This window comes from Oncorhynchus nerka, linkage group LG19 (genome assembly GCF_034236695.1).
Source record: "Oncorhynchus nerka isolate Pitt River linkage group LG19, Oner_Uvic_2.0, whole genome shotgun sequence".
Lineage (NCBI taxonomy): Eukaryota > Metazoa > Chordata > Actinopteri > Salmoniformes > Salmonidae > Oncorhynchus > Oncorhynchus nerka.
Genome location: NC_088414.1, coordinates 26106402 through 26117567, shown reverse-complemented (window position 1 = coordinate 26117567; position 11166 = coordinate 26106402). Strand labels below are relative to the sequence as shown.

Sequence of the window (11166 nt, the reverse complement as noted above, 5' to 3'; positions counted from 1 at the left end):
TAAACCAAGTAACAGGGAAGAGAGGATGGCATGTGAAGTGTTTTCCTTTTAGGGATGGATGAAGGAGGGAACGCTTCTGAGCACCACGGAGGTCTTTTGCACCTTTCAATGACGTTTATACATTACAATGGTTGGCATAAGTGCCATCATAGCTACCATTATTCCCCTATCATGACTTTGGGACTGGGCAGATGTGAGTGAAGGCACTGCTTTTGTCCTGCATGTTCTCCTCGCCATCCTATTTTTGTAAGCTTTCCTTCCATGTCCATACTACATGTAAGGACTGGAGAAGTTACTCTACCTAGCACCACCAATGATATACAGCATACACATCATTGGCGCCAATCCTACACGCACGCGCCCTCAGTTGCTGCAACAGCTCGAGGATGCAGTACGTCGCACTGCGCATGCACGCTTGCAGCGCACGTTTCTATTTTTAGAAAGTGACGTCATCATGAAATATCAGCGGCAGCCTTCGGCCCCCACACCGGATAGACTGGACGCTTGCAGTAGCACCACAGGCCGCAGTAGCCATCAGTTAGAGATAGAGAGGGTTTGGAGCCGTTTACTGATTGTCTCCTTTCTAATTTGCGCCTCAGACATTAGCATTAACAGAATTGCTTCACCATTGTTTTAGCTAGGTCTTATGTAAGCGGGTATTTCAGAGAAAATCCGCAGTTACGTTTGATGTACTGTTTATAGCGTTGGACATCAGCAGGAAAATACACATCCGTCTATTCGAAAGCAATTGTCGATAGCCTGCTTCCTGTATCGTGGACTGACTGCCCGACCTTCGGCGCACATCAACCAGCGACAATGGCAGATAGAGAGCAACTGATCCAGAGAGCCCGTATGGCTGAGCAGGCGGAACGGTACGATGACATGGCCTCGGCGATGAAACAGGTACTAGAGACGTCATCGTTCTGCACAATGCATCTCACATGAAATAATTACATAATGTGACAATCATTGATATCAGTTTGTAACAAAGGTCATCAGATGACATCATTCAATGGTCATACAATGTAGTATCTTGCTAACTACGGTAGCTAGTTAGCTGGGTTTGTCGTCTTTCATTATGGAAATTTATAAAGTATCTGCATAATCAAATCAATGTGAAACCTGGTGCACACAACATCAAGGTTATTCTGCTTCTGTTACTGTTATTTTGTCATATCGTTTTGAGAAGTGAATGTAGTAACTAACGACCTAGTTATCTATATCTAGTTAAGAATGAAACTGGTGGTGGTCTGGCTTCGTGGCTAGCAACGGCTGGTCGATGCAGTAGCACCAGCCAAAATGAACATAGGCACACATTGGGTGCGTTCGTTCACTAGTTACAGCACTTCGGGCTAGTGAATAAAACTAGCTAGCTAGTCCAAGCTTGAAAGCTGGTTTTACATGACCTGTAATAGCTTAACGAAGATAGTAATGGTGAACTTTATGTCAGACAGAGAAAAATGTTCTTAAATAACTAGCAAATATGATGGTGGAAATGTATGAAGGACCAGATTTCGCGCCTTTGCGAATGCACCCACACATATCCTGTCTGCAAGAGGGTCGTCACTTGTTACCACAACCACAAATGGCTAAACCCTGTCTAGTTCTACAATTTATCTTCTTCTTAAAATCTGACTTTAAACCTTAAGTACACTGCTAACCCTATGTCTAATCCTAACCATAAATTAAGACAAAAAACACATTTTTGTTTTCATCAATGTATGATATAGCCCATTTTGACTGGCAACTAGTGACAACCCTGCAAGGTCCACTGTATTGATGCTGATGGATACATTTTCAGCTATTGACTTAAATGTTTCCGGTTGCTCAAAAGGCATAGAAGTATCTTTATATAATAAAACAAAATGTCTGGTTCAATCAAGCACAGCTTCATTCCCAAACACAGCATACATTACATCTCCACCTAGATATGGATGCACCCTGCAACTTCACACCTTTGTCATGGTGAATGTGTAGGTCCTCTCAATGTTAGGCCAATTTCTTAGATTTATAAAAAGTATATGATATGGTAGCATTTTCACATCCTGTCAACAATATTAAAATATATGCCATTTAGCAAATACTTTTATCCAAAGTGACTTCCATACATGCGTGGATACATTTTAAGTATGAGTGGTCCCTGGAATGGAACCCATTATCCTGGTGTTGCGAGAGCCATGCTTTACCAGCTGAGCTATTTAACACTTCTATGTCCTCACCAGGTGACTGAGCTGAGCGAGCCTCTGAGTAACGACGACCGCAACCTACTCTCTGTGGCCTACAAGAACGTGGTGGGGGCCCGGCGGTCCTCCTGGCGCGTCACCTCCAGCATCGAGCAGAGGGCCATGGCCGACGGCAACGACAAGAAGCTGGAGCTGGTGAAGGCCTACCGAGAGACCATCGAGAAGGAGCTGGAGACGGTGTGCCAGGACGTGCTCAACCTGCTCGACCAGTTCCTCATCAAGAGTTGCGGAGAAGACCAGCTGGAGAGCAAGGTGTTCTACCTGAAGATGAAGGGCGACTACTACCGCTATTTGGCCGAGGTGGCCACAGCCGAGAAGAAGACCTCCGCCGTGGAGTCCTCCGAGGGAGCCTACAAGGAAGCCTATGAGATCAGCAAGAGCATGGCGGCCACCCACCCCATCCGGCTAGGCCTGGCCCTCAACTTCTCTGTGTTCTACTACGAGATCCAGAATGCTCCCGAGGAGGCCTGCAGGCTGGCCAAGGAGGCCTTTGATGAGGCCATTGGACACCTGGACAATCTGAACGAGGACTCCTATAAGGACTCCACCCTCATCATGCAGCTGCTGCGGGACAACCTGACCCTGTGGACCAGTGACCAGCAGGACAGCGAGGGGGGAGAGGCCCAACCCTGAGACCTCCTCCTACCCCCAGATAGTCTTTAGCTAGAGTTAGACACTCCCCTTCCCCTTATTCTCTACTATTTTCTGACCTTCTCTATTCCCTCTATTTTCTTCTCTTCCTAATCGCTCACCTCTTTTTCTCTTTGTGCCATTATAATGCTCAATTAAGGCCTCATCAGGAAGAATCTGTTCTCTAGTGGCCTGTCGTTTTGTCCTACATTCTCACCTCTACCCCTGCTGCTGCATTCACCTTCTCATACTGTCCTCCTCAACTCTCTCCCTCTTCTCTGTCCTCCCAAGGCTTTCTGTCCCTGGCCCACTTTCTGTGCACTGGTGCTTATTTTGTTTTTTATTATAGTCATTCCATCCCATTTTTTATAGTTGCTGATGATGAACTGAATGGTTGGTATTCAAGTGGCATTTCCACAGGATGTTCTCGTGAGGACAATCTATCGTCATGATGATGTCTGTAATGCTAACTAGGGAAATGTTTCATTATTTTGCACAGCATAGTGCAAATGTCACTATTTACCAGAATGTTGTTGTGCTCTCCTCCTTGACTTGTACCGCTTCTATGCCCCCCCCTGCTCTCCTCCTTGACTTGTACTGCTTCTATGCCCCCCCATGTTACTGTAAAATGTCTGTCTGTTGTCCCTCTCTATTTCTTGCCCTTTCCACTTTGCCCTCTGACCTCTGTGTGCACTGTTAGCCCCTGTGAACGTATTCCAGCCATCTTCCGTCTTGAAATGTCCGTCTGTGAATGTTGATGGGACAGTGTCTGGAGTTTTCAGTTGTGCAAGTACATTTGTTTATTATTATGAATCATGCGTGGTCATTAAAGAATTCCATTAAAACATAACCTACCATGGGAACTTGTGTGGGTTCATGCCCTGTGCTTCAGAGTAATTTATAATTTCAACAAATGGCCTTGATTTCTGTCTTTGGTGTGCTGTTTTATAGTGTGTTTGTGTGTAGCCTATTCTGTGGGAATACTTGGATGAACAGCATGATTGTGCGCGTCAGTCGCTGAGTGAATCTGGCCCTGCAGTCATGAGCAATTTGGTCATGTGTTTCTTTTCTCATTCAGGTATTACACACAGACACACACTGATTTTGTTCACTGTGTAGGATTTTGTGTTTATGGTGAGGATGTTGCTCTCATGGTATTCCTCTCCCTGATGGACAAAGTCAGAATGGGTATCTTTGTGCAGTATACATTTCCAATTAATTATCGACACACCTTTTATATTTATCTAACTTAACCATTTGTTTAAAAAAAAAAAGGCTAGTAATAAGTCTAATACTACCCGTTTTTGTTTTCTGTTGCAAATGTTTTGCTTTCATGTGCCCAACTGAACAGAACCCTGGCTGGTTTCACCACCCTTTTTTGAGCCTTGCGGAGCTCTTTTTTTTGTCCTCTGCATTTAACCATCTTCAGCTCAACTCAATAGCAGCATCTAGTGATGGCTTTTGGTACTTTTACTCTCAACTACAGGGTTTATAGTGTAACAGCTCAAGTAAAGTAATATACACTACCGTTCAAATGTTTGGGGTCACTTGCTTTTGAAAGAAAAACATTTTTTTTTGTCCATTAAAATAATATAAAATTGATCGGAAATACAGTGAAGACAATGTTGTAAATGACTATTGTAGCTGGAAATGGCTGATATTTAATGGAATATCTACATAGGCGTATAGAGGCCCATTGTCAGCAACCATCACTCCTGTGTTCCAATGGCACGTTGTGTTAGCTAATCCAAGTTGATCATTAGAAAACCCTATTGCAATTATGTTAGCACAGCTGAAAACTGTTGTCTTGATTAAAGAAGCAGTAAAACTGGCCTTCTTTACACTAGTTGAGTATCTGGAGCACCAGCATTTGTGGGTTCGATTACAGGCTCAAAATGGCCAGAAACAATTAACCTTCTTCTGAAACTCGTCAAGTCTATTCTTGTTCTGAGAAATGAATGCAATTCCATGCGAGGAAATTGCCAAGAAACGAATGATCTCGTACAACGCTGTGTACTACTCCCTTCACAGAACAGCGAAAACTGTCTTTTAACAGAATAGAAAGAGGAGTGGGAGGCCCCGGTGCACAACTGCGCAAGAGGTCAAGTACATTAGTGTCTAGTTTGAGAAACAGACGCCTCACAAGTTCTCAACTGGCAGCTTCATTAAATAGTACCCGCAAAACACCAGTCTCCAAGTCAACAGTGAAGAGGCGACTCCGGGAAGCTGGCCTTCTAGGAGATAGTTCAGGCTTTGAAATAGCTGAGATAGAAGCACAGGATCGGGATTGAAGCATCAGGCGATACCAAGATAGGAGAAATACAAGGGTATTGTAAGATCATACTGTGATGTTACAAATGTTATATATTGTAAACACTGATGCAACTTTGTGAACAAGATTGTTTGTAGCTGTGATTGAGATGTGACAGATGATTGTTTATGAAAGAGAAATACATATTTTATGGATAACAGCACCTCACTCACACTCAAGTCTTCACCAGCAACCTGACGAGGAATGACGGAAATACATATCATTCTATGGATAGCAGCACCTCATCACACACAGTCAAGGAGGAATGACGGTAGGACAGAGTAATAATTAACCCACTATCTGTGTGTGTGTTTACTCTGTGGGTGAGGTAGCGTTGTGGAGAAAGTACTTTTTGGTTGACTGACCTTAGAATTAGTTAACTTGTTGAAATAAACCATCATATTGACAGAGGTCATGGACTAGGCTTGCAGTCAACATACTATACTATAGCGATGACCATACATCTAATGCCATTGTTATTATACTGAACAAAAATATAAACAAAACATGCAACAATTTCAAAGATACTCAGTTACAAAACGTATAAACTCAGCAAAAAAAGAAACTGTCAACTGCGTTTATTTTCAGCAAACTTAACATGTAAATATTTGTATGAACATAAGATTCAACAACTGAGACATAAACTGAACAAGTTCCACAGACATGTGACTAACAGAAATGAAATAATGTGTCCCTGAACAAAGGGGGGGTCAAAATCAAAAGTAAGTCAGTATCTGGTGTGGCCACCAGCTGTGTTAAGTACTGCAGTGCATCTCCTCATGGACTGCACCAGATTAGCCAGTTCTTTCTGTGAGATGTTACCCCACTCTTCCACCAAGGCACCTGCAAGTTCCCGGACATTTCTAGGGGCGAATGGCCCTAGCCCTCACCCTCCAATCCAACAGGTCCCAGATGTGCTCAATGGGATTGAGATCCGGGCTCTTCGCTGGCCATGGCAGAACACTGACATTCCTGTCTTGTAGGAAATCACGCAAAGAGTGAGCAGTATGGCTGGTGGCATTGTCATGCTGGAGGGTCATGTCAGGATGAGCCTACAGGAAGGGTAGCACATGAGGGAGGAGGATTTCTTCCCTGTAACGCACAGTGTTGAGATTGCCTGCAATGACAACAAGCTCAGTTAGATGATGCTGTGACACACCGCCCCAGACCATGACGGACCCTCCACCTCCAAATCGATCCCTCTCCAGAGTACAGGCCTCAGTGTAACGCTCATTCCTTCAACGATAAATGCGAATCAGACCATCACCCCTGGTGAGATAAAACCGCGACTCGTCAGTGAAGAGCATCTTTTCCAGTCCTGTCATGTCCAGCGACGGTGGGTTTGTGCCCATAGGCGACGTTGTTGCTGGTGATGTCTGGTGAGGACCTGCCTTACAACAGGCCTACAAGCCCTGAGTCCAGCCTCTCTCAGCTTATTGCGGATAGTCTGAGCACTGATGGAGGGATTGTGTGTTCCTGGTCAAAATGGCGCCGGAGGAAAGATTTTTTCTTCAACAAGCAAGATGCACAGGACATTCTCCAAACACCCGACAGGGCCAACATCCCCTTTATCTGCAAGAGGAAGTGACGCAGGTACAGAGGACAAAGAGCCGGATGCCTGGTCAGGACCCGGAAAGGCGCCAATGTGTAATCATTGGACAATAAACTAGACGAGGTACGGTCACGAATATCCTACCAATGGGACATCAAAAACTGTAATATCCTATGTTTTACGGAATCTTTGCTGAATGACGACATGGATATGGATATTCAGCTAGCGGGAAATACGCTACTCCGGTAAGACGAGGGGGAGGTGGTCTGTGCATATTTGTAAACAACAGCTGGTGCATGAAATCTAAGGAGTCTCTAGATTTTGCTCGCCTGAAGTATATAGTGATAAACTGCAGGCCACACTACTTGCCTAGAGAGTTTTCAACTATACTTTTCGTGGCTGTTTATTTACCACCACAGACAGATGCTGGCACTAAGACCGCACTGACTCAGCTGTATAAGGAAATAAGCAAACAGGAAACCACTCACCCAGAGGCAGCGCTCCTAGTGGCCGGAGACTTTAATACAGGGAAACTTAAATCAGTTCTACCAAATTTCCATCAACATGTTAAATTTGCAACCAGAAGGAAAAAAAATTCTAGATCACCTGTACTTTACACACAGAGACGCGTACAAAGCTCTCCCTCGCCCTCCATTTGGTAAATCCGACCACAACTCTATCCTCCTGATTCCTGCTTACAAGCAAAAAATTAAAGCAGGAAGCACCAGTGACTCAGTCTATAAAAAAGTGGTCAGATGAAGCAGATGCTAAACTACAGGACTGTTTTGCTATCACAGACTGGAACATGTTCCAGGATTCTTCCGATGGCATTGAGGAGTACACCACATCAGTCATTGGCTTTATCAATAAGTGCATCGAGGACGTCGTCCCCACAGTCACTGTACATACATACCCCAACCAGAAGCCATGGATTACAGGCAACATTCGCACTGAGCTAAAGGGTAGAGCTGCCGCTTTCAAGGTGCGAGACAATTACCCGGAAGCTTACAAGAAATCCAGCTATGCCCTGCGACGAACCATCAAACAGGCAAAGTGTCAATACAGGGCTAAGATTGAATCATACTACACCGACTCTGATGCTCGTCTTATGTGGCAGGGCTTGCAAACTGTTACAGTCTACAAAGGGAAGCACAGCTGCAAGCTGCCCAGTGACACGAGCCTCCCAGACGAGCTAAATCACTTCTATGCTCGCTTCGAGGCAAGCAACACTGAAGTATGCATGAGAGCATCAGCTGTTCCAGACGACTGTGTGATCACTCTCTCCATAGCCGACGTCAGACCTTTTAACAGGGCAACATACACAAGGTTGCGGGGCCAGACGGATTACCAGGACTTGTGCTCTGGGCATGTGTTGACCAACTGGCAGGTGTCTTCACTGACATTTTCAACATGTCCATGATTGAGTCTGTAATACCAACATGTTTCAAGCAGACCACCATAGTTCCTGTAACCAAGAACACAAAGACAACCTGCCTAAATGACTACAGACCCGTAGCACTCACATCCATAGCCATGAAGTGCTTTGAAAGGTTGGTAATGGCTCACATCAATACCATTATCCCAGAAACCCTAGACCCACTTCAATTTGCATACCGCCCCAACAGATCCACAGATGTTGAAATCTCTATTGCACTCCACACTGCCCTTTCCCACCTGGACAAAAGGAACACTTATGTGAAAATGCTTTTCATTGACTACAGCTCAGCGTTCAACACCATAGTACCCTCAAAGCTCATCACTAAGCTAACGATCCTGGGACTAAACACCTCAGACTGCAACTGGATCGTGGACTTCCTGATGGGCTGCCCCCAGGTGGTGAGGGTAGGTAGCAACACATCTGCCATGCTGATCCTCAAAACTGGTGCTCCACAGGGGTGCGTGCTCAGTTCCCTACTGTACTCCCTGTTCACCCACGACTGCATGGCCATGCACGACTCCAACACCGTCATTAAGTTTGCAGACAAAACAACAGTGGTAGGCCTGATCAACGACGAGACAGCCTACAGGGAGGAGGTCAGAGACCTGGCCGGGTGGTGCCAGAATAACAACCTATCCCTCAACGTAACCAAGACTAAGGAGATGATTGTGGACTACAGGAAAAGGAGGACCGAGCACGCCCCCATTCTCATCGACGGGGCTGTGGTGGAGCAGGTTGAGAGCTTCAAGTTCGTCGGTGTCCACATCAACAACAAACTAGAATGGTCCAAACACACCAAGACAGTCGTGAAGAGGGCACGACTAAGCCTATTCCCCCTCAGGAAACTAAAAAGATTTGGCATGGGTCCTAAGATCCTCAAAAGGTTCTACAGCTGCAACATCGAGTGGTTGCATCACTGCCTGGTATGGCAATTCCTCGGCCTCTGACCGCAAGGCACAACAGAGTGTATTGCATACGGCCCAGTACATCACTGGGGCTAAGCTGCCTGCCATCCAGGACCTCTCCACCAGGCGGTGTCAGAGGAAAGCCCTAAAAATTGTCAAAGACCCCAGCCACCCCAGTCATAGACTGTTCTCTCTACTACCGCATGGCAAGTGGTACCGGAGTGCCAAGTCTAGGACAAAAAGACTTCTCAACAGTTTTTACCCCCAAGCCATAAGACTCCTGAACAGGTAATCAAATGGCTACCCGGACTATTTGCATTGTGTGCCACCCCAACCCCTCTTTTTACACTGCTGCTACTCTCTGTTTCATATATGCATAGTCACTTTAACTATACATTCATGCACATACTACCTCAATTGTGCCGACCAACCAGTGCTCCCGCACTTTGGCTAACCGGGCTATCTGCATTTTGTCCCACCCACCACCCGCCAACCCCTCTTTTTACGCTACTGCTACTCTCTGTTCATCATATATGCATAGTCACTTTAACCATATCTACATGTACATACTACCTCAATCAGCCTGACTAACCAGTGTCTGTATGTAGCCTCGCTACTTTTATAGCCTCTACAGTTGTTTTATTTCTTTACTTACCCATTGTTCACCTAATACCTTTTTTTTGCACTATTGGTCAGAGCCTGTAAGTAAGCATTTCACTGTAAGGTCTACACCGGTTGTATTCGGCGCAGGTGACAAATATACTTTGATTTGATTTGATTTAACTCGGGCAGTTGTTGTTGCCATCCTGTACCTGTTCCGTAGGTGTGATGTTCGGTTGTACCGATCCTGTGCAGGTGTTGTTACACGTGGTCTGCCACCTCGAGGACGATCAGCTGTCCGTCCTGTCTCCCTGTAGCAGTGTCTTAGGCGTCTCACAGCACAGACATAGCAATTTATTGCCCTGGCCACATCTGCAGGCCTCATGCCTCCTTGCGGCATGCCTAAGGCACATTCACGCAGATGAGCAGGGACCCTGGGCATCTTTCTTTTGGGGGTTTTCAGAGTCAGTAGAAAGGCCTCTTTAGTGTCCTAAGTTTTCATAACTCTGACCTTAACTGCCTAACGTCTGTAAGCTGTTAGTGTCTTAACGACCGTTCCACTGGTGCATGTTCATTAATTGTTTATGGTTCATTGAACAAGCATGGGATGGAGATCTGTGGATTTAGGGATTTTTACTAATTATCTTTGAAAGACAGGGTCCTGAAAAAGGGACGTACATTTTTTTGCTGAGTTTGTAAGGAAAATCAGTCAATTTAAATGAATAAAGTAGGCCCTAATCTATGGATTTCACATGATAGGCCCACCAACTGGGGAGCTAGGCCAAGCAGAATTAGTTTTTCCCTATGAATGGGCTTTATTACACACAGAAATACTCCTCAGTTTCATCAGCTGTCCAAGAGGCTGGTCTCAGACCATCCCGCAGATAAAAAAAAGCCGATGTGGATGTCCTGGGCTGACGTGGTTACACGTGGTCTGCGGTTGTGAGGCCACTTGGACGTACTGCCATTCAAATATCTGGCAAATGTTCTGGTGGACATTCCTGCAGTCATGCCAATTGTACTCTCCCTCAAAACTTGAGAAATCTGTGGCATTGTGTTGTGTGACAAAACTGCACATTTTAGAGTGTCCTTTTATTGTCCCCAGCACAAGGTACACTTGTGTAATGATGCTGTTAATCCATTTCTTGATATGCCACACCTGTCAGGTGGATGGATTGTCTTGGCAAAGGAGAAATACTCACTAAAATGGATGTCAACAAATTTGTGCACAAAATCTCATCAAAATAGTCTCTTTGTGCTTATGGAACATTTCTGGGATCTTTTATTTCAGCCCATGAAACATTGGGATCAACACTTTATATATGGCGTTTTTATTTTGGTTCACTATATTATTATTACTACTACTATAGTTTCCTATTAAACATATCCTACTAAAACAAATAAATCCTTCATAATTGTTTTTCTATCAGAAACCCACCATATGCTCTTTCTTCCAGGAGTCCTCAATTCACCTGCTGCCACAGCAC

At 45.0% G+C, this 11166-nt stretch overlaps 1 protein-coding gene across 1 annotated transcript; it reads left to right on the top strand.

The window, feature by feature from the left end:
- The first annotated feature begins 462 nt into the window (after positions 1-462).
- LOC115101245 (14-3-3 protein eta-like) lies at positions 463-3736 on the top strand. Its single transcript, XM_029620588.2, has 2 exons — positions 463-903; positions 2223-3736. Exons 1-2 carry the CDS (start codon positions 817-819, stop codon positions 2874-2876), a joined length of 741 nt encoding a protein of 246 aa, XP_029476448.1. The 5' UTR covers positions 463-816; the 3' UTR covers positions 2877-3736.
- The last annotated feature ends 7430 nt before the right edge of the window (positions 3737-11166 follow it).